This window comes from Mustela putorius, unplaced genomic scaffold (genome assembly GCF_011764305.1).
Source record: "Mustela putorius furo isolate JIRA1106 unplaced genomic scaffold, ASM1176430v1.1 tig00003909_pilon_pilon_pilon, whole genome shotgun sequence".
Lineage (NCBI taxonomy): Eukaryota > Metazoa > Chordata > Mammalia > Carnivora > Mustelidae > Mustela > Mustela putorius.
Window position 1 is genome coordinate 12,389,850 of NW_025422057.1, and position 23,758 is coordinate 12,413,607.

General features: G+C 40.5%; 1 protein-coding gene across 2 annotated transcripts in view; it reads left to right on the forward strand.

Annotated features, from left to right (window-relative positions):
• The first annotated feature begins 1,966 nt into the window (after positions 1-1,966).
• The window catches only part of FAM204A (family with sequence similarity 204 member A), a 31,761-nt gene continuing 9,969 nt past the window's right edge, over positions 1,967-23,758 (forward strand). The window contains exons 1-6 of one of the 2 annotated variants that reach the window (XM_004751845.2): positions 1,967-2,079; positions 7,176-7,417; positions 7,945-8,032; positions 8,166-8,196; positions 8,382-8,481; positions 19,082-19,171. In XM_004751845.2, coding sequence (XP_004751902.1) covers positions 2,007-2,079; positions 7,176-7,417; positions 7,945-8,032; positions 8,166-8,196; positions 8,382-8,481; positions 19,082-19,171 — 624 coding nt within the window. In that variant the 5' untranslated portion in view covers positions 1,967-2,006. Of the gene's footprint in view, positions 2,080-2,144; positions 2,604-7,175; positions 7,418-7,944; positions 8,033-8,165; positions 8,197-8,381; positions 8,482-19,081; positions 19,172-23,758 lie in introns of those variants that run through there. The other variant, XM_004751847.3, reaches the window with a different exon arrangement.

The window sequence follows — 23,758 nt, forward strand, 5'->3', positions numbered from 1 at the left end:
ATTTGACAGACAGAGATCACAAGTAGTCAGAGAGGCAGGCAGAGAGTGATGGAGAAGCAGGCTCCCTGCCAAGCAGAGAGCCTGATGCGGGACTAGATCCCAGGACCCTGGGATCATGACCTCAGCTGAAGGCAAAGGCTTTAACCCACTGAGCCACCCAGGCGCCCTTTCCAAAACTTTTAATATGAAACCTGGTGTGTATGGGTCTTGGGATTAATTATATTTCTCCTCTGTCCTTTGTACATTTATATGTGTTGAAAAATGAGTACTCTGACAGACTATGTGCAGAAGCAGCTCTTAAACAGGTCAACATCCCTTCCCTTCTACCCTGTGTCTCAATTCTTCCCCCTCTGTGCTCTCTTCCTCCGCTGTGATCACACTTCCACCAATAGCATTTGTTATGAACCAAATGTTTATTGTACCCCCAAATTGTTTTGTTAAAACTCTAACTCCCCATTGTGGCTACATTTGGACACGGGCCCTACGAGGAATTAAAGTTCTATGAGGTCATAAGGGTGGAGCCCTGATCCTCTAGGATTAGTGTCCTTATAAGACGAGGCACCACATAGCTTTCTCCTGTGCACACGTTCTTTCTCTGCAAACACAACAGGAAGGGATCCTGTGAGTACACAGCAGGACTGCTGCCTACAAGCCAAGAGAACAGGGTCCTGAATGAAACTTGTCAGCACCTTGATCCTAGAGTTTCCAATCTTTAGAACTGTGTGAAATTAATTTCTATTGTTTAAGCCACCCAGTATTTTGTTATTGTAGCGTGAGCAGGTTAAGACAGTAATGAAGAGGCCCAAATGCATTAACCATAGCAGCACTTTTACTCACATCCTTTCTTTAACTGCCTGACTTGTTAAAGATTTGGATTGGGGAAAAATGCTATTTGAGACCTGGACACAGTTGGCCAGGAGACTTTCACACAGATCCTGAAGTCACTCGAGACTTTCACACAGATCCTGAAGTCACTCAATCTGCTTCTATTGTAGAATCAGAGAAGGTCAGCAGGAGAAGGACTTGTGTGACCTGATCTTGTCAGTTCGGGTTTTATTATGATTCTGAGATTACAGAAATCTATGCCATAAACCTGGCATATCCCTCTGGGAGACCCTGGGGGTGAGGTAATGTTTAAGCTAATAAGCTTAAACATCTGTTTACACTAAATCATGATATATTAGAGTGCAGTGCAAAAATTCTTACACATTTTCAGAATGCTTCAAATAAAGACATTATAATGTTAACAACAGTAACAAGTAGCTAAGACTAAAATTACTATAGGCAAGATGATGTGTTAAGGACTCTATGTGTATTTTCTTTTATCATCCTCACGAGGATAGGAAAGTGGTCTTATCATTATTATAGAGCACTATTTCGGAAAGTGGAAGCATTTCTAAAAATCGCCCGCACTCTCATCACTATTACATTATTCTGCTTTGTATTCTTCATAGCACCTTTTTCCTCTTATTTTCTATGCTCCCCCAAACCCCTCCTCGGGACCCGAACCAGTGGCTGTCACGGAAAGGGGGCTCAATAAGCTGCACATCTGATCAGTGCAGCAGATGGTAAGCACCAGGAGAGCAGGAGTCGGGACTGTTCTCCGCTAAGCAGAGGCTGGCAGGGTGCCTGCTCCATAAATATGTACAGAAGGAAAAGAGGAAGGAAGGGGGGGAGGGAAGAGGGAGTGAGGGGTATAAGGCTGAAGGAATGGAAATATTCCTTTAAGAGCCTATAGAGCATCTACAGCGAACCTCCCGCCTAGGTGGAATGAACTCAGTTCAAGGTCTAAGCCAGCAGTTTCCTCATTCCCAAAACCAGCGAGAAGCGGGGAATGGGGAAGAGAACAAAGCCTTTAAAAACGTCCAGAAGAAAGGGGGAAACAGTGAGAGAAAAGAAGCAGAAAGAACGAATCCGGCGCTACAAACAGATCTGAAAGCAGAGCTAAGCGCGGTCGGTTGCCATGACGACCCTGGGGCCAGAACGGCCCCCGTCCATTGGCTGAGATGCCGGAACCAATGGGAAGGCGCGGTGTTGGCGGGGTCTTAAGATGGCGGCCGAGCGGCCGGCTCCTGACGGGTGAGTACCGCCGATAGCTGGGCTGCTTCCCGGCCGCCCCGACCTCCGACTTGGCGGGTTCGGGAGGGCCGGGTGCGGGGAGCCAATGAGCAGGTGTGGGCGGCCTCACGGCCGAGCCGGCAGAGCCCCCGGCTAGGCCCACGGAAGCATTCGTAGGGCTGGTCGCTCTCTGCTTCGCTTGGAAGGGACGTAGCGCCTTCCCGAAGCCTGTTGGTGGGAGAGGGGTTCTCCGTCCCACCCCGGCCAAAGAGAGAGGGTGAAGAGGCTTTCGACTGGGGAAACAGCCTCCGGTTTACAAGTGCTGTAGCCCGGGGAAGAGCTGCAGTTACGGGGAGTGTCAGCGGGCTAGACGTCCTGCACCCGAATCTGCGGCGCTTAGTTCTGTGCCCGGGACGGGGTGCTTCCCGCTGGGGGACCGGAGGGAGTGTGGCCCTGCCGCCGGCGAGCCTGCCGAGTTCCGGGTCGTGCCGCAGGCGGGAAGCGGCGTACCCTTCTAGAGCCACCCTCTTGCAGTCTTGAACCTTGTAAGTATTCTCGCGGCGGCATCCGCCTTAAAGTGAGCCTCGAAATGTTATTGGTTAAGTGGAAATCTTTCCGTGCAGGGCCTTGGGACGTGTTTTCCAGGCCCTGACCGAACACGGTCTTTTATTGGAACGTAAGCCTACATACAAACTCCTGCCAAGTAAATAGTTTGGGTAATCAGACTGGGAGCTTAATTCGAAGTCAGGCCTCTGATTCAGTTTATCTTTTTGAGAAAAGACAACACATTTCATGAATGGGACTTTTACATGAAGGTTGATACATGCTTGAAAGTATTTTAGTTAGGTCATTCCGAGTCATGGAAACTGGTTGTTGTGTGAATTATTTAACATGATGGTGGGTGGATGGTGGTTTATGGTTATTATACAGGTTGGGATTAAATTCAGATCAGACAAAATTCAGGTTTCTGTGATTATTCTAATTGAATAAAAAATATGAGAAGACAGCTTCGTATGGTGAAAATGAGTTGAAATTCTGGAATAGTAGTGACAGGAGGCATTTACCCATTAAACTGCTCAGATTGGGTTTTGGTTGTAAGCAGTCGCCTGATCTTCCAGAAAATGAGACATTATTACCCAATGTCATTTTTATGTATACATTTAGTATAGGATCTTACGTAAGTTTCTGCTTTTAAAGAGTAAGACATTTTTTTTCTGAAGCAAAATTTTAACAAAATTAGAGGCTAGAGTCATTCTTTAGACCCACTCTCAAGTCTTTGTCTCCAAGAATATATTACTACTTAAATTGCATCCTCTAAAAGTTAGTAAGTTGATGCCCTAGAGTTCTGTTTTTGTAAAATAAGTGGATCACAATGCCTTAGGCAAGTCAGTTTCCTCACCTGTACAAGGGGTTTAGATAGTAATTTCTAGTGGAAGGGTCGTTGTAGGGATTAACGGTAAAAGAATTTCTGTCATCTTGTTTATATGTGACATTGTGTATATGCCAGATACATCATTGACTTGCTTTGTTTTTCTTCCTGGTTCTGCTTCTGTGTAACTGGGGTCTCCTTGGCTTTCTCCAGAGCATCTTTCAGGTGTTTTGTCTGACATGCAGTCTGACTGAAAACTAGAAATCTGTAGAAAGCTGTGGTAGCGGGGTTGAGGAGAGAACCCTTATCCTCTGGGGTATTGGGGTTTAACCAGTATTGCATCTGACTGGTACATCACATCTCTTGAGAATGGCTGAATAATTTTCACATTTAAAGGGTAATTTGGAATGATTTGCTTTAGAATAAAGGCATAGGGTAAGAGACATTTCAGAGAATTAGAGAATCATCTTTAAGAGCAGCCAAAACAAGTGAACACGAGGCCTAACCTAGTACCAGTTGGTACCATAGTACAGTTGGAAATGTATGAGTGACATGTATATACTGTGAATTCAGAGTGTTTTCAAATGTGAGCCCAAAGCAAGTCACAAAGCAGCCACTCCGTATTGGCTGATTTACAGTTGAGCTGCTGCTCACGTGGGCAGCTCCACTTTGCAGTCTTCTCGGTGAGTTATCTGTGTTTTTCGCTGACCATGGGGTTGCCCTCGTGTGTATATGTGTGTGTGTGTGTGTTTGCAGTCACAGGAGAATGGCATGCCACTTGAACGATATTCAGGGATTGAGTTCAGACGTGTTATTTGAATATTGCCTTACTTTATGGATTTGGATGTAGAATCTGCTTTCTAAAATTTATTTTAGTTCTTCATTTTTCCATGGGCACACACAAGAAATTATCATACTAGCCAGTGTCATACTGAAAACAGTACTTCATGCCACAGCAACAAGAGCTAAAAATAGATGATTTTGAGAAGGTCCAAAATGTGATTAAAAAATGCTTAAAAGCTGATGGTGACAGGTGACTCCAGGGCACACGAGAGTGTTCCTCAGGGTGAGGCTCATGTGGGTGCCCAGAGCACAGACACACCCTGTAGGCATGCTAGAGCAGTGTGGAGCAGCAGAACTGTGCGCATCAGAGAGGCACATGCCTTTCACTAGCAGCCACAACGGAAGTCTGGGCCAAGTGGTACTTGGCTGCTGATGGACAGACACTTGCCATGTGTGTAGAATGCCGGTTCCCTTAGATATTTTTGCCTGTCTTCATGCCTTAAAGAGAGCCTGGCACACAGTGGCCATGCACAGGCTGCTATGGACAGGGAAAAGAAACTGGTTTCAAACATAGAATCCCAATTTTGCTAAGAACACTGAATCTGAAATGTGTTACTATCCTTAAGTTCTGAAATGGATAATGAGCCTAAAGGTTTATTATTTGTCAGTGGCAAAGTCATGTTGAAGCTTATTATCATTCCCCCTCCATCTACTCCTCAGAACAGTAAAAATATTTTTATTGATGGCATAACATTCGTTTTTCAGTATTGGCATATTTCACATGATGTCTTTTGTGCTAACAAAGTATCTAAAGTTTACCCATTCCAACTATTAAAATCCTCAGTCTAGGTTTAGGCATCGGTCCAGGTTTTATGGTTGAAACTTATATTATGTTGGGTCTCCTCTTTAAAAAAAGGAATACAAATTCTAAATAGAAATTGGGTATAATGCTTTGGAAAGACCTGTGCAAAAGAGGAGCCTTGACACTTAGGCTCCATTGTCTTCCTGAATCTGGTTTTATTGCTCCATTCAGAAAACCAGACTCCAATATTTTTTTTTATAGAAACTTATGTTAGACTTTGGAAATCAGGGAGGTAAATGATTTGGATCAATTGCTAAGTGAATGCACCTCAAACTTAGAAACTTCAAAACTACCTTGTGAATGCTGCAACCCATAACAGAAATGATAAAAAATATAATACATGGCCACAGAAATACTAATAGCAAAAAGAGCTCGGCATTGATCAAGCCCCTAGAACCTCCTAAACATTGTGGTGAGTGTTTTCATAGCTTATCTCATTTAATTCTCAGAATAGCCCTGTACACAATATAATTATCCTTGTATTACAGCAGAAAAAACCTGAGGGTCAGAGGTGGTAAAAATGATTTCTGCATACTGCTAGTATATGATAGGTTCAGGATTACAACTGAAGCAGGTAGATGTCAGAGCCCTTCTTAAAAAGCCAAAAGAGTATTTTGGTGAGGTGGTTTTAGAGGGCTAACAGCTCAGGAGGCTGGGATCCATACTGCCAAAAATAAGATCTGATTCTTTGGATCTGGGAGGAGATCCTGAACCGGTATCTGGAATCCATTATTCAGATTAATGCAAAATCCCGTGATGCCTTTGTCTCAGAGACAATGGTGGTGGTTTTCTCATTAGGTTAACCACAATAGAGCGCAGAAAAGTCGGCAAAAATTTCCATCCTTGCATTTTATTCCTTCAGGTAAACCATGAGCGGGCAGTATAACTGACTTCTCTTATTTACGCATCTTTTGAATGAAGTGGTTTTGAGTTGATACATGTGCCATGTGATTAATATTGAAAATGTACTCCGTTATTATTTTAGCAAATGATTATAACTCCCAATTTTAAAGGTCATTTTTGATAAACTTAACAGTAGTTAATATTCCCTCTACCAATGGGCCAGATAGCTAATGATAAATATTATCCTGAACTTGAACTGCAGTTTCCTAAACACGATATTGTTACTCAAAAAAGCTGTATCTTTTTGTTAAATTGTTAGGATTAACATTTAATTTTCCATTTGGTATTTTAGCAGTCACTCATAAAATTTAAAACTAGGACATTCTTTTTACCACCATGCTTTCCTCAAACTACTTGCACAGACTAAAAATTTTCCTTTGCATAATTGTTTTTGTACTCCTTTGGCAGTAAGTCCCCTGAAAGTTCATTTCAATACCAGTGAAACATCTGACTTTGTTTTCTTTTTTGATTATGATAGCTTGAAATATAATATTATAAATCTTGAATTGTGTGATGTATATATTGTTAGGTTCCTAAAACAATGAATGCTTTTACCGAATTTACTTTTTTTAGACAAAATTATCTATATATATTAGAGAATCCAGGTCCTATTTTCTTTAAGTCATTCATCTGTAAGTTTGTCTTGTAACAAATTAACTACTTTGTACTCTTTAAAACATCTCATACAAGCAAATTTTCTTTATGTAATTATTTTTATTGACATATAATGTATTATTTGCCCCCAGGGGTACAAGTCTGTGAATCATCAGGCTTACACATTTCGCACTCACCATAGCACATACCCTCCCCAATGTCCATAACCCCAGCACCATCTCCCTACCCCCTCAGCCCCCAGCAACCCTCAGTTTGTTTGTGAGATTAAGAGTCTCTGATGGTTTGTCTCCCTCCCGATCCTATCTTTTTCATTTTTTCCTTCCCTGTCCCCCAGACCTCCCACCCTGCCTCTCAGATTCTTCATATCAGAGAGATCATATGATAATTGTCTTCTCTGATTGACTTATTTCGTACAAGCAAATATTTTAATTCTTTTAATATGGAAGATACATGTGATTTTAGATTAAAAGAAAAAAGTCTAGATGGACTGATCCCAAACCATTGGGATAATTACTACACTCTTGGGGTTTTAAATTCCTTTCCATGTCCACTTTGTATGTCTAAATTCATTTTTTTTCTCTTCAGAAGAAAAGATGTGGAGTGGGCTGCTACCTCCTGGCCTAAATGAAAGTGATGTTGAGTTGAATTCTGAAGATGAAGCCCCATTAGAGAACTCTGGACTTAACTTGCAGGAAGATAAAGAAGATGGGGCCATTACAAAAACAGAGATCTCAGATGGCCAAAATGATGGACCAAAACCTGGGGCAGAGGCAAATGTAAATGCATACAAAGAGTGCCCCTCTGGAATTCCCTTAAATATGTGGCATGTAGGTTTTCTCTGATGTGTTCTTATTAAAGCCTGTGCATGTGTGTTTGTGCACGCTCCTGTCTCTGCCAGGGTCAGAGTGCCTGCCTCTACTTGGGAGGTAGGGAAGATTGACTCAGAATACTCTGGGTTTGTGGTCAGCTCACTGGGCACTCAGATACTTACTCTCATCTTGGTTGTGTGTTTTATAAAAAGAGGAAGTAAAACATTTAGTAGGATTAGCTACTTTGCTCAACATAGTACATGAGCTTCTGTTTTAATTTGATCTCTTTGTCATCTGTATGAATCATCGAAATTTACTCTCAGCTAATCAGATTGACTTATGTCAAAATAAATGAAGATAAAAAATCAAGTTGTCAAAGAATCTTGGAAAATAGGGTATCTCAAGAAGAACTGAACTACTTTTGTTAAATTTGTATTTTTATAAATGCTAAAATATATTTTTATCACATGTTTGTAATTTTTGAATATATGCTTTGCTTCAAAATATATTTACTACTTTTTCTCTTTTTTTTAACTTTTATATAGAAATTTCAAGAATTGCATAAAAAACATGCTGAACAGAAAACCTCAACTTCAGGATTCAGAAGGAAGAAAAGGAAACGCTCCAGGAAAGGTGTTTTGTTTTCATTTAATTTTAAGTATTGCTAATGTTAAATTGTGAATGATTGAGCTCAACAGTTTTTAATAAACATTAATTTTGAAATAAATGAATATTTAGGTATTGACACTTTGTGAATTCTTTTCAGGTAAATTGAAGAATGAGGAAGAGACTCATAGGTAGGTTCTATGAATGAATAGGTAAAATATCTACTTACTCTATTATTATCTATTCTAGATAATATTGTAAAACTTGTACCAATAGTTGAACTTCTTACCTCTTAAACATAAGAACTAGTTTTTATGATTTATAATTGTATTAACCAATTAAAAGCACTAAAAATAAGTTATTGTCTGTCTTGCAGTGAACAGACCTCAAGTGAAACCCAGTGGAAGGAGCTTACTCAGTATTTTGGAATCAATGATAGGTTTGACCCCCCTGTTAAAAAGAAAAAAGTTGACAAGGTAAGATCTTTTTTTATCGCATCTTATATTAGCCAGTAGAAAATGGTTGTGGTTAGCCTTGCCTAAGGTGTTTTCCTCATTAATTCATTCAGTGAAAAAGTTAAAATGCCTACTGTACACAAAACAAGATATTAGGTAATAAAGTAAATATATAGTTAAAAATCATTAAAAAAAATGGTGTTAAGGATTTAAACAGGATGTTGCGAAGACATGAAAATGGAGATTCCACTTTAGTGTAGGTGGTCAGGGAGGACCTTTCTTGGAAGATGCCACTTCAGTGAGACCTGAAGGATGGGAAGGAAGCATCTATATACAGATGCCTCCTCCTGTACGCTCGTGTAGAGGTACTAACCTGGGTAATTAAAGGTCCTGGGGAAAAGGAGTCATCATGGAACATTGGAGTAACTGTAAGAATATCAACTTGGCTGGATGGGGTCAGTGAGGAGAGTGGCCCAGCATGGGTTCGGAGAGGCAGGCAGCCAGGGACCAAACTGTGAAGGCCCTGAAGGGGCAGACTAAGGAACTGGGTTTTAGTTACAATGGAGTTGAGAGTCTGAGGTTTTAAGTAGCTGAGGTTTTAAGTTAAGGGAGTGATATGATCGAAGTTATGTTTGTAAGATCGCTCTTGTGTAGAGAAAGGGCCAAAAAACAGAGGCAGCAAAAGTAGACAAGAAGAGACTCTTCTAGGCATAAGAGGATGGTGGCTTGAGCAGGAATGGTGCTCCTGAAGATGGAGAAAAGTGGGTGGATTTGGGGTCTCCTCTAGGAGGAGCATGGACAGTATTTACCTCTGATGCTTTGTGAAGTGGTGGAGAGGAAGCGGGGCGTAAGGAGAGGGAGAGACCCTTTCCAGTTTTTACCTTCAGCAGCGTTGTGAATAGTGACGCTAGGTACAAAATGGGAAGGCTGGGTGGGGAGAGGGGTGGATAGGGCCTGTCCAAAGTTCACTGGGGCATGAGCGATATCAGTGGGTAGGAGTAGAGAGATGGTTGGTAAAAATGAGGCAGGAACTCAGGAGAATCTGAGCTGGAGATCCACATTTGGATGTCATCAGTCTATCGATGATGTGAACACTTAGTAGAGTCTTGAATGCATGAGTGATTTATATATTCACATCAGGGAGTGTGGACTCCAGGAGCATGAAAATTGAGCACTGAATGATAGGGCTAGAGGTTCAGGGGCCTGCCTTATTGAAGCCCAAGTATATTGTATCCTGCCTGTGTAGACAGATTCCTTCTTCATGGATCATTTCTGTAGACTTGTAGACTACTGTGGGTACATAGAGACCATTCTGATCAATATTTCTTGTGAAACAAACCTCAGAGATTAAACCCATCATTGGGTGGTACTGCATCATTGAGGGTGTGTGCATGAAGGAACTGACAGTAGAATTTTGCATGTGAACCTTTTGATTCCAGTTTTGCTAAGAATTTTTGTCATTTAGTCCCCAGAACCCTGGGGAATTGGAACCAACACCACTTCCTTTTCTTTCTTTCTTTCTTTCTTTTTTTTTTTTTTTTCAGATTTCTTTATTCATTAGAGAGAAAGAGAGAGAGTGCATGCATGCGTGTGAGGGGAGGGGTAGAGGGAGAGAATCTCAGGCAGACTCCCCCTGAGTCGGGAGCCCGATGTGGGGTTCGATCCCAGGACCCTGAGATCATGACCTGAGTTGGAAATCAAGACAAACCCTTAACTGACTGAGCAATGTCTGTTTTACAAATGTTCAAGCAGGTGCAAAAACGCTTACATTCTTACAAAGAGAGATCACTGGTAGAGGTGACAGTAAAACCCGGGCTTTATGACCTCATGCTCCGTTCTCTAGCTTCACTGCAGAAGAACTGGTCAGTGCTTCAAAATGCAGTTACTCTGCTCTTGACCCCTGTGAGTCTGGTGGGTGGGGAGGAGGGATCTTGCGAGAAGGATACTCTGGACTGCGGAGGAGGGCCACGGCTGATGGGAGTGGGCTGGTCTCCAGCCGTCCTGCTGTACAGTCCCCACTGCTGACTCCGTTGTTGTTTTGAAGGAAGGAATGCTAAATATTGGTTCTAATAGGAAAGTATTTTTAAGTTTTACTCATGAATTAGGTGGTTTTTGATCTTCCCTTATTTATAGTATTTGTTATATTTTCTCAGAACTCTTGACTTCAGAATGTCTAAACTATTCCTTAGTGAAGCTGTAAACCATTCCAAAAAGTAAAAAATTAATGATTTTTTTACAATTTCTCCAAATTAGAATTTTATTGTTATCCTACATATAGGAAATTGTCCCTTCTTGATCCTGCTAGGTATGGCTAACTCTTACTCATTGTCTAGAATTTGAGATTTGCATAGAGTTATCTTAATAAAGGCTAGAATGACTTGGGTGAATTCTTTTAAGCAACTTGGTTTTATGAACTAATGTTCTGTTTCACATTATATGTTAGATGGACTCTAGGAAAAGAAATTTAAGTCAAACATCATTTTAAAAAACAAGATTTCTGTTTTAAGGAAGCCCCCCCTAAATCCTTTTGTGATCACTCATTAATCTATTTGAATGAGTTTGGATTTTCTTAATGACTGAGCCACCCCGAGTTGGATTTTCTGAACGGTAGACATTCCTCTGTATGAATGACAGCTAAGAAAGTCACGGCATTTTTCTAAACAAGGAAACTGGCTTTGGCCAGGCTTGCCTCTGCCCAAGATTTTGCCAGCACATACTATTCTATTAAAAAATGCAAGCATGAAAGGAAGAGAAGGATTTAATGGGCCAAATGATGTCCTCTTCTCTTGATAGTTCAGCATGAGTGTGCGCCCGCAGGTTTGTGCCCCTCCTTCGGATTGGGATCACTGTCTCCCTGTTTTACTTGCACCCCTTTTGCTGTCATGCTAAAATCACTGTGAATCCAACAGAGTAAATAGACATTAAGGAATGTCCACATTGGAGGCACCAAGATAAAAGCTAAGAATAAATGTAAGTCTAGCCGATAATAGCTGTTGCTGAAGAAGTACAGAGAGGATCATGAAAATCTGTGATGCAGTTTGGACAAAGCTCACATGGATTTCTAGCCCATTATTTTATTTCTCAGGAGCAGAGGCTCGTCTCTTACCATATCTGAAAGAGCCCTTTTATTCTGTATCTCACTCAGTCCCCAAGAATGGAAAAACAAAACTTCTTAATCTTGTGTCTGTAGTGCAGTCCTCCCCCCACCATGTTTTCTTTCTTGCTTGCTTTGCTTGCTTCCTTTCTTCCTTTCTTTGGAACCCTGCCAAGCTAAAACTTGCTCAACCAAGGATGTGTATTTACAACTGTGCTGTCACCTGCTTTCCTCACAATACAGAGAAGATTGTTTGTTTTTTAAAAATGTAATTTCTTAATATGCAAAGCTGTTCTAAAGTGTTCTTTGTATTAATTACAGCTTTAATACTGTTTCTATAGTACTGGGACTTAATAATAATTCTGTAATAATAATAATTATTATGAATCTATGTAGGAATATCTTTAGAACAAATTTAACTAATTAATTTCATCAAAAGTATCTCAAGTATTCTTTAGTTGAATCAGTTTGATTCGTCAGCAGTTACTATTGAAGTAGTTTTATATATACTTAATGTATACTTTTTGGCATGAAAAAAACCAGACTTAAATTTTAATAATTTTAAGAGTGGTTGCACAAGGTCTTTGATAATTTTTTTAGTTGTTTATGAGAAGAAACTCGAATTGTATAGTGTAGCTTTTTTCAAATTTTTTTTTTTAGTAGGATGCTTTTTCTAACCAAAATTTTACTTGAAACTCCAAAACACAGATGAGATAAAAGACTGACTGCCTGTGTAGGGGTTGGTGGGGGAGGGATGTAGGGTAGTGGTCTGGAGGAGGCAGAAGTGGTGGTGTGAAGGGGAGGGTTGGAGTGATTCCATGACCATTCCCCTGGGGTCAGTTACACAACTACAAAGCATTATCTTTTTTTTTTTTTAATATTTTATTTATTTATTTGACAGAGAGATCACAAGTAGGCAGAGAGGCAGGTAGAGAGAGAGAGGGAAGCAGGCTCCCCGCTGAGCAGAGAGCCCTATGTGGGGCTCAATCCCAGGACCCTGAGTTCATGACCTGAGCTGAAGGCAGAGGCTTAACCCACTGAGCCACCCAGGTGCCCCCAAAGCATTATCTTTTTTTTTTTTTTTTTTAAATCCCGCCGCCCCTGCCGCCCCTGCCGCCCCTGCCACCACCGCCGCCCCCGCCGCCCTCGCTCCCAAAGCATTATCTTTTGATCCCCAGGTGGTGATTCAGATAATTTAAGTAGGTATGATTTATACATAAAGGTAACACCACTAATTCTTCGTTATTTTCCTTCTTTATGGAGAGATTGCCTAATTTTTTTCTCCCTTAGATATTAGTTTTAATTAGACACAGCAAACTTCAGTGGATAGTTCATTTGTATTAAGCTTTAAACATTGAATATATTATCCAAATATTTAGTAGCAACATTTCTCTAGAAATATATCATACAGTTTGCCCGGAGGTGCTCTAATCGTATGTTCAAACAGATTCTGCATGTGCACATATGGGTGGTCGGCCCTTCATGTTAAACCTCGTACCCATACATTTCTTTGATATTTGTCTTCTTGAGATCTGCAACAAAACTGTTAATTAGAGGTTATTTATGGCCTCTTTTATTTAGGTTATTTATGGTTATTTATGGTTATTATGTGGGAACCTGTTAGATACTGGCGTAGGATGTTTTTCCACCTGTGGCCAAAATGCCGTCTCTAAATTTGTTTGCCTGTATTGAAGTGCATGTGTCTTAAGCTAAGTTCTGATTGTTGACAAGAGGCACCCGAGAAGCATACCGAGGACCCGCAGAGTATCATCAGTCCCACTTCTGTGCTATGAGAGACATCAGAGATAATTCCAGTAAAGGTACTCTTGGGTACCACTTAATTTACTTCATGAGACTACTTTCTGACTCAGAGTTGAATTCTTGGGTCTTAACGCTTGGGGTTGAGGCCTTGATGAGTTATGAGGAGATCTGTAGCTGTATGGAGCTAGACCGCCTGTTGGTTTTAATGGTATCCTGATATTTAGATAAAATAATATGAACAGCTTATTTATCGAATGATGCTATATTCTAAAGTTTCGCTCAGCATTTTACATCTATTTCCTTTGACCCTTACTGTAAACTTGCAGAGGATTCGGTATTACTCTCTTTTCACAAGTGAGGTAACTATAAGCTGTAGAGGTCTAGGAATCACTGAGTTTCTTAGCCATTAAGTAGAGGAGCTGGAATTTGAACCCCTGGGTCTGACCTTACCAGCCATATTCTTTGTAAACTGTTATTATGGTATTAAGATGATGGAAATGTTTTACCTTAAGATATTTTTTTTACTAATGCTGGTATTTTGAGTGTATTTACAATGTTAGTATCTTTTTAGATGGAACCAGAAATTTTTCAGAGCCAAAAGGAAGTATTATATTTACTTAAATATATTGTCCAAAAAAAGAAAGAAAGAAAAAGGGGAAAGGGGAGAGAAAAATGAAGTTTTACCTATTGAAATTTTGTTGAATTAAAAAAAAAACTTTTAAAAGAGCTGAAAACAAAATTGAACATGTAAGTGCAATTTTATTTCTAGGAGAGAATTTTGGTTATCATGCCTGTCATGTTATTTTTCTTGAAGGAAACCGAGGCTTTGCTCTTCCTTCGAGGAAATCTCATTTGCCGGGAGCCATGACCACTACTCCCGACCACCGCTCTGTTCCAGTGCTCTTTCTGCTATGTTGTGCCAGTGCTCTGAATGGCTGGGGGAATGGGAATTGGTTGATGGTGGAGAGATAGATGTGTAATTTTAGCTGACTTCTTTTTAAGTGAAAATTTATACTTATAAACTCAGCAGTTCATATAAGTTTCTAGAAGAGGGGAGTATTTTTGGTTTCTCCCTTTGTGACATTAACTATAAGCAGTGGCTCCTTGATAACCAAAGGGAACTTAGCAAGTTGATGCAGCAAAATGACTTGATAAGCAGACCCCTGGTTTATTCAGGGTATTGGTGGTAATAATAGAGTGGGTTCCTTTTTACTCACTCATCTGATTACTCTAGGTCCTAGACTAAAGGAGTATAGCACCCAGGTCTAACTAATCTTAGGAAAGCTACATAATTGGAGGGAAACATACAAAGCTATTATGTGGAATCAGCTGGACAGGCCCAAGAATGGATGACATTAGGGACCAGGTTGCTGAAATGAGAGGCTGGGATAGATGAAGTCTGGGTTGATTTAACTGGCTCGTCCAGAATTTGTGGTGCAGGGAAAATTGAAGTTTGCTGTTAGTATTTTATTTTCATATATATTTGAGGAGATAACTAATATTCTGTGCAGGAAGGAGAGCCATTTATTCTCATTTCTTAAATAAGATATTTTATTTCTATTGTAAAAACAAATAATAAAATTCTAGAGACAGGGACTGTGCTACGACTCTGGGAGTCCAAGACGAAGAAGATATTCTCCATGCCCTCAAAGAAATGCATTTGCCAGTAGTGGGAAAGATTTATACATCAAGAAGTATAAGAAAATGTGGCTCTTGTTTAGTCATAGGGGTACTATTACCCCAATATTACTGTTGTAGAATTCTCCTGGGAACTTGTCAAAGCAGTGGCTAGGTCACGAATGGTCCTCATTTGGGTGGGATCCTTTCAGTATTAATGCAACCATGGATTATTGCACTGTGACCGTTAACTCAGTAACAGAAGCTGACTGAGTGCCTCTCAGTCAGGTTAGGTGCTTAAACAGGTCTGTGCCTGGTGAGCCTAGAACCTGGGAGGGGAGAGAGACCCATGGGTGCTAACGAGAGTCATGGAGTACAGTGACAGCACAGCATGGGGAGAGCAGTGCTCATGGCACTTAGGTACTGGGCATGGGGCAGAATAAAGCAGGGTCTGTGGGTGTGTACTGGTGAGTGAACCTACAGAGGTAGGAAGGTAACATTTGACATGGGACGTACAAGGATGGTTAAGATTTTCCCAGTAGAAACAAATCAGATGCATAGGGGACAGTAAGAGAATGGTAGATGTGACCAGAGATTGGCAAGTAGAGCATTACCCAAGGTGGGACTGAGAAAGCATTATGGGAACCTATTGTGAAGGCATTTTGGTGCAATTCAAAAGGAATAAAGAAGTGATCTTGTTTTCAAACTGGCTAGTGACATGGTATCTCTACTTTAGAAAGACAGAAAACTAATTTGGAGAAGACTATCATCTTCCCAACAGGAGATGATGAGACCTTGAAGAAGCCCAGAAAGGAAACATGAGATACTCTACGAAAAAGAGTTAAAATAGGAGCAAAGGATTGGAGTCATTGAAGACCACTAAGGATTCTGTCTGGGGTGACTAAGTGGGTTGTCAGCTCTGAAGGGGAAGCAGGGCAGTAAGTGATGAGCTTGTTTTAGGCATAACAAGAAGTTAGAGACCCTGTCTTCATAAGGCTTCAATATGAAGATAACTAGCAAGTAGCTGGCGATATAGATCTTGGAATAGCTGAGATATTTTGAATTAGTCAGCGATCTGTAAAGCAGCTTATAAGAAGTAATTGAAGCCCTAGGACTGCATACATTACTGAGAAGAAGGAAGAGGAAGATGTTAAAGTAGTAGAAACAAGTGGTTGGGAGTAGCCAAAACAAGGTAACATGTGGAAGGAAGTTGAAGGTATTGCTTAGGTCAGTGGTTCTCAAACTTTGGCCTGGTTAGCGTCAGTGAGTTGCTGGGCCCCAACCCCAGTTTCTGATTCAGAGCATTTGTATTTCTGACAGGTTCCCAGTAGTGCTGATGCTGCTGGTCCAGACTTCAACTTGGAGAACTCCTGGCTTAGAGTTAGAAAAGATTAATCATGGGCGGCAAGCCAGAGAAGAAGGTTAGGAGAATCCACGGAGGGACTGAAGGACTCAGAATGAATACAGTGGTCCCGGGGCAGGGTTACAAATGAAGACAATGCAGGTTCTCTGGCTATGAAACTTGGGATAAGTCAAAGGACAGAATCTTGAGTTCAGAGAGAATTCCAGATTGTAAAGCTATGGAATTAGAGCTTTCAGGTGATGTCTCTTGCCTGGCCCAGAGCAAGCCTTTTCAAAGAATTGGTCCTCCAAGAGATACAGAGCTTGTATCTGAATATAGCTCAGTGTACTACTTCCTGATCTGAGAAAGTCTTGTTGTCCTTCTCCCTTTAAAAAAAAAAAAAAAAATCAAAGCTGAGTATAGTCATGTAGTTGATTTGCATTCTGGCACAAGCTCAGTTCATAGACTGGCACCATTCACAGACCTGAAGAGGTACACAGACCTGTCACTGGTCTGGAGTATGGACTGTGGGGTGGGGTATTAGTTAGAGGTCCCTGAGGATGAAGGATGTTGGAAAAGTGAGTCCAGGATGTTTTTTGGATGGTGATAAGAGTTCTTCAGAAATACAAAAAAGAATTTCTGTTTTGTTTTTTTTTTAAAGATTTTATTTATTTGAGAGAGAGTGAGCAGGAGAGAAAGCACAAACTGGGGATAGGGCCGTGGGAGAGGGAGAAGCAGACTCCCTGCTTAGTGGGGAGCCTAACCTGGGGCTCGATCCCAGGACCCTGGGATCATGACCTGACCAGAAGGCCGATGCTTAACTGGCTGAGCCACCCGGGTGCCCCTAAAAAAGAATTTCTGGACACTGGTGATCATAGGGCCAGAATGGGAAAAGGACAGGAGAGCCACCTGGCCTAGGATCAGAGACTAAGGCCTGCTGAGTGATGGTCTTAAGCTACAGCTGGGAGCAAGTTTGTCATCCTATCAAGACCTTAGGTAGGATGAGGGATTGTGAGAAGGGATGATCTTCATTCAACTAGTGATAACCTTACAGGTCTGTGTTCTATCATCTTTTTAAGCAGATTATGTGTGGGCATTTTTTTTTTTTTTTCAAATTTTCATTTAAATTCTAATTAGTTAACATAGAGTGTAATATTGATTTCCGGAGTAGAATTTAGTGATCCATCACTTACGTATAACACCCAGTGCTCATCAGAACAAGTGCCCTCCTTAAGACCCATCCCCCATATAGCCCCTCCCCCACCTACCTCCCCTCCATCAACCCTCAGTTGGTTCTCTACCATTAAGAGTCTTTTATGGTTTGTTTCCCTCTTTCTCCCCACCCCCTGCCCCATATGTTCATCTGGTTTGTTTTTTAAAGATTTATTTACTTGGGGAGGGGGAGGGTGTGAGTGAGCAGGGGGTGGTGGGAGAGAATCCTAAGCAAATTCCGTGCCCAGCGAGGAGCCTGATGTGGGGCTTGATCTTAAGACCCCCAAGATCATGACCTGAGTGGAAATCCAGAGTTGGATGCTCAACTGACTGTACCACCCAGGTGCTCCTCGTGTGTTTTGTTTCTTAAATTCCACATATGAATGAAATCTTATGGTATTTGTCTTTCTCTGATTTATTTCCCTCAGCATAATACACTGTGGCTCCATCCACATCATTGCAAATGGCAAAATTTCATTCTTTTTAATGGCTGACTAGTATTCCGTGTGTGTGTGTGTGTGTGTGTGTGTAAATTGGCATTTTTAAGTCTTGTTTCCACAGAGGCTGCACAGGAACAAAATGTCACTTAGTTGATGGGTGTAACCAAGCAGTACACTGACAGGCAGAGGCATTCCTGGCGTCCCATTTACTAGATGAGAGAGAAATTGGGAACTAAAAACATGGAGGACACACTGGCTAAGCCATTGTTCGGGCAGAATTTTCTTGTGGGAACCATACATTAGACTATTTTAAATATTTTTTTATTTTATATGGTAACTATTTCCACAGGCTAACCTCAGTTATTTAAGTCTAAGCTTCTTTCCATAAATGTATGATGAATCCTACCTGGTGTGTTTGGTAATCACATGAAAATATTAATTATGATTTCCCAAAGCATCTTCACCTAGTAAATAAAAACATTTCCATAAGAAAATAAAACTTGTTCTCTTATGTAGCATTATTCTCCTATTTAATATCTAACTTAATACCCATCGCCAAAGACTAGAGGGGCTGTTGAAGGAAGGCCTCAAACTACCCGAAGGGGCAGTAGAGAGAAGAGGCAGAGGAAAATGGTGGTCGAGAGCACAGGCTCTGGGCAGACCCATATTCATGCAGTGGCCTTACCGCTTCCAGATTCTGACCTTGGCCACGTTAGTGAGTCTGAGGCCTCTGTTTTCTCATGTTCAAAAACAGGGTAACAGTATTTTGTGAAGTTGTTTGAAAGATAAATGAGCTTTCTTACAGTTATAAGTCGGGGTCTACTACATAATAAGCGTGATATCATTTTAACTGTTGTTATCATTAACATTATATTGTTATCAAGGGAAAGCGTAGTCCTTGAAGTCACAAAAGTCTGTATTGGCATCTCCTTTTTCTCAGTTCAGGAAGTTATCTGGCCTTGAATAAGCCATTAGGTATCTCTGCGTGGCCTTCTCATCAGTAAATGGAAGTTGTACCAACTACCACAGGGGTCATCATGAACATTAAATGATCTAAGTATGTAACGTGTTCAGTGTAGCCCTGTGACATAGTCTTTGCCAGCAAATACTTGCCCTTTTTCCTGCTTTTAAGCTTTATATTTCTTTACTTTCTAGTCGGGCCTTGAAAAGAGCATAGACCAGGCTGTGGAAGAGTGGAACATCGAGAAGGCTGAGGAACTCAGCAACCAGCTAGCTACTCGGGAGGTGAGTCAACTGTAGTATTTCCAAATTTTCTAAAATGAATGTACATTCTTTTTGTGACCATGAGTTTCATATTCAGGTATTTTCTTAGCTTTGTTTGCTTGTTTGTTTTTTAAGTAGACTCCACGCCCAGTGTGGAGCCCAGTGTGGGCCTTGAACCTCATGACTCTGAGATAAGACCCGAGTTGAGATCAAGAGTTGGATGCTTAACCAACTGAGTCACTTAGGTGCCCCTCAAATATTTGATTTTAGATTTTCCTTTCTGTCCATTTTCTTTCCTCTCATGCTGCCATTTATTTTGAAGTGCTGGGTTTTTATTTTTGTCTTTAATGTTTTAAAATTATTCTGGTCTAAAACTTATGGTGGAAATAATCCATGATTGATATTCAGTCCTAGATTTTGCCTAGTTCAGAGAGTTTTTGCCAGTTATGATTAAAAGACTAGCTTTTTTTTTTCTATTTGCATCTTTAATTTGCTTTAACTCTCCCCGAAGGCAGCTGTGTGTTCTAATGTCATATCTCAAAGTTTCCTCGCCCTCACTTCCCCAAGTGCCTTCTTGCTGCACATTCTAAACTTTTCCCCAATCCTAAATAATTTTCAGCTTTTTAAAACTTATAGTCTAGAATATAAAACTAATAAATATATTGAATATTCTTTTTCCAAGTACAAAGAACCTTCCAGAAGGTTCTCACTTGCACCTTTCATGGGAGATATTTCTACATTCGCTGCTGCATGTCACTAGGCAAAGTCACACATTGAGTAAAGAGCTCATCTCAGCATATGTTGTTTGTTGTTACTGTGTTTTGTGATTCTTTTTGTCCTTTTTAGGGAAAGAGTTCTACCATAGCTTTCTTTTTTAGTGTATCCCTATGTTCTTCACCTTACTCTTTTTTTTTTACATTTTTTTTTTCAAAGATTTTATTTATTTATTTGACAGAGAGAGATCACAAGTAGGCAGGCAGGCAGAGAGAGAGAGAGGAGGAAGCAGGCTCCCTGCTGAGCAGAGAGCCCGATGCGGGACTCGATCCCAGGACCCTGAGATCATGACCTGAGCCAAAGGCAGAGGCTTAACCCACTGAGCCACCCAGGCGCCCTTCACCTTACTCTTAAACTACACTCCCTGGGGTTTAATTACCTGGAGAGCACCAGCAGTCACCTGTGCAAATGGCTGGCCACATGCCCTGTTCTTTCTTACTCACCTCCAGGTGAGCATTTGTTTTGAACCGAGACTAATGACAAACTTAACTATTTTAGTAAATTCTTCTGTGGAAGAACCGTTTTGCTGTTCCATCTGCTAGTGTCAAAACCACTGTTGATTGCTGTTTGTTGGTTTGTTTCCTATTTTTGGGTGCTGGCCATAAGTATCTTGTAAGCTATATGTTTTTATATAGGGAAATAAAGAAGTTCAGAAGTGGGGCTTCAGGATTCAGAAGTCATCTTTTTTCCCACAAACCTTTAAGATCAGTTGACACAGTAAATACTTCTGTTTGTAACATGTCTATGTATTTGTGCTTATTTATTAAATGGCTAATCTTCAGGAAATTATGAAGCTTGGAGCTTGAGTTTAGGACTTAGGCAAGAAGCAGCCTAAATGGCATTAGGGGACCTTTCAAAAAGTGACATTTTAAAAAATTAATGTTTACTTTTTCCTTGGAAGAGTCATTCTTCCCTTTCCAGCTTATGATATTTCTTGTGCTTCGATATTTGCTCTCTTTCTTTTTTAAAGGAGCCATATTTTGATTTTATTGATTATAACATTCATTGGATATAATAGCATTTTATCACTCTGTCTTCAAATAGAATGATTTAGGCATTACATGTTTTTAAAGATTTATTTATTTTTGCAAGAAAGAGTGCACATGTGTTCAGGTGTGCAAACACGGAGTGGGGGAGGGGGCAGAGGAAGAGGGAGAAAGAATCTTAAGCAGACCCTAAGATCATGACCTGAGCCTTAACTGAGTCGGACACTTAATGACTGTGCCATCCATGCACCCCTGTTACATTTTGATAAAATGAATTTGTTGAGTGGTACCACAACCCCCATAGGATTTAAGTGTCATTTGGCAGTTAGTATAGTGGCTTCTTTAGCTTGGTATATACCTGGCACTTACCTCTAAACATCAGCTTTTTGTTAAAGACCATCTTTAAAGTTCTGTTCAACAGTAGAGCACTTAATGTTTGTTGGTACTATTTTGGTACCTGGAAATTATTTTTCCATAGAACTGTTGTTAGAGGTAGTAGTTAAGTTTCTTGGGTAGCCTGCAAGTATATACAGTATAGCAAATTGTATCATTAGATCTCATCTTCAAATTTTGGGGAGTTGACCCTGAAATGTCAGAGAAGGAGGGGGAGGGACATGCTTTGGAGCTTGGAAGAGAGTCCAGTGGGAACGGTAGATATGGCTGCAGGGATGGGGAGGAGTGGGCACAGTAGGACGTATGAATGAGGGAGTGGCTGAAGGCATTGGTCGGCTTTCAGAATCTGAAAGGCACATAGGGCAGCAACACCAGTCATTAGTCTTGGTCATATCTAAATAGGCAGGTGTGGAAGCTGTTGGCAGCTTTCTCTGGATATCCACCTTATTTGGGTGAGAAGCAAAACTTTCTGGAGAACCGGTCCTTAAAGGCACCACTTAGGTCCATGTTGTGCCACATGTTTGAGCAGGTGTCTCTTGAATCTCTTTAAAAACTGTTGGTATTTGTGACTGCTCTCCAGCAAATGCTGTACCATTAGCATGTGGCTGCTCTTGGGATGACTGTGTAGTTCCAGTAAAGCTAAGGATAGAAGCATAGTAAAACCAGCAAGGCCTTAGGGTTTGGCCTCCTGATTGTTTTCAGAGACACTGTAGACTTCTTCGTCTTTACCTCTCCCTCCTGGATCATAGGACTCAACAAACTGATGTCCCCGTGTCATTGTCCATTCTTCCTTTTGGAAGACCTGAGAGTTGTGTATTTTGTAATCTCTACCAAATAACAGGCTGACTGTGACTCAGCCAGAGGCTCAAGGTCTGTAAGTTTTCTCAGATCTTGGCTTAGTAACAAGAAGGAATAAAGCAAGGCCTAGTCTGCAGCATTATAATGTGGGCTCCACATGACCCATGCATGGCTGGCTGTTCTTTTTGTCTTTTTCTGTTGGTTCTCACCCCCATCTGAGGCAAGGGGAATTCAGAGAGAATTTACTTTACTGCGGGCCCTGTGTGTTTTCTAGGTAAAGTTAGTAATGCTGAAATTTTAAGAGTTACATTTGACTTTTAAAAAAAAAAGTTTTATATTGAAATAATTTTGGACTTTCAGAAAGTTGCAAAGATTTTCTTTTTACCTTCCCCTAGGTACCCAAGATGTTAACATTTAATATTTTCTTTGTCATTCATTCCAACTTATATACCTCATTTAGATTTGCCAAATGTCTCACTCATTTCCTTTATAGAGGCAAGGATAGTTTCTTTTTCCAGGTCTAGGACATTTCATTTTGTTGTCACGTCTCTTTATTTTTCTTTAATCTGGGAAGTTCTTCAGTCTGTCTTTACTTCTCAGCACGGTAGCATTTTTGAGCAATAGAGCTAACTATTTTGTAGAATGCCTTTCAGTTTTGGTTTGTCTGCTATTTCCTCATGCATTTTTGGCAGGAATATCACAGAAATGATGCTGTGTTCTTCTCAATGCAAGATATCAGGAGGCACATGATTTCTGTTTGCCCCATTTATTGATGATGTTACTTTGAGCTTTTGATTAAGGCCAGGTTTCTCCACATTATAATGTTACTGTTTTCCCATATGTAGTTAATAAGTATCTCCTGAAGAGATGGGAGATAATTTGAGACTAGGTAAATCTTCTGTCATTATACTTTACCTACTAGTTTTAGCATCAGCTGCTGATTCTTTTCCTGTTTGGGACAGTTACTGTGGTGGTGGTTGCCTAACTAGATTTTTAAAACATTATTGGATTGTACTTTTCACCTTTAGCTGGCAAAGCAGACCTAAAATTTGTCTTAAATGAGATATTGAATTATGTAATCTTTTACGTATTTATTAAATCTTGCAGTAAAACCTGGACAGTTGAGAACTGAATATAGTTTTTTAAAATGAGGCACTGGGAACCTGGCCTTGTGCTCAGTAGCAGCTGCTTCGTCAGGGATCACGCGAGAGCTTTCCTTCCTCTGCCGTTGGAAGCTGCGTGTCAGAATGTACACAAGTAGCTCCTTACCAGCATCAGAGATGCGTGTTTTCTTTCAGGATATTAGTTTCTTTTTGTGTGTTTGGTTTTGTTATACTGCTGTTGTAGAAATGAGAATTGCATAGCACTGACTAGGTATTTTTTATTTTAAGAGTGTTATTTCCTATTACCTTTGTGATAAATGAGGTTGCTTCAGAAATAAAGGATATTTTCATCACTTGCAAGGATAGTAAACCTTTTTCTCAAGTGTTTTGTTTTTTTAACTTCCATACAAATATAATGCCTGATTCTAGTAAAATAAATTAAACTTATTTAGTGTGGGCTTAAAGAATTCTGTTTAGGAGAAAAAATAAAATGTATTTTATTCTTTTCCTTACGTAAATGGCAAAACATTTGGAAAGTGTTTGCTGTTCAGACA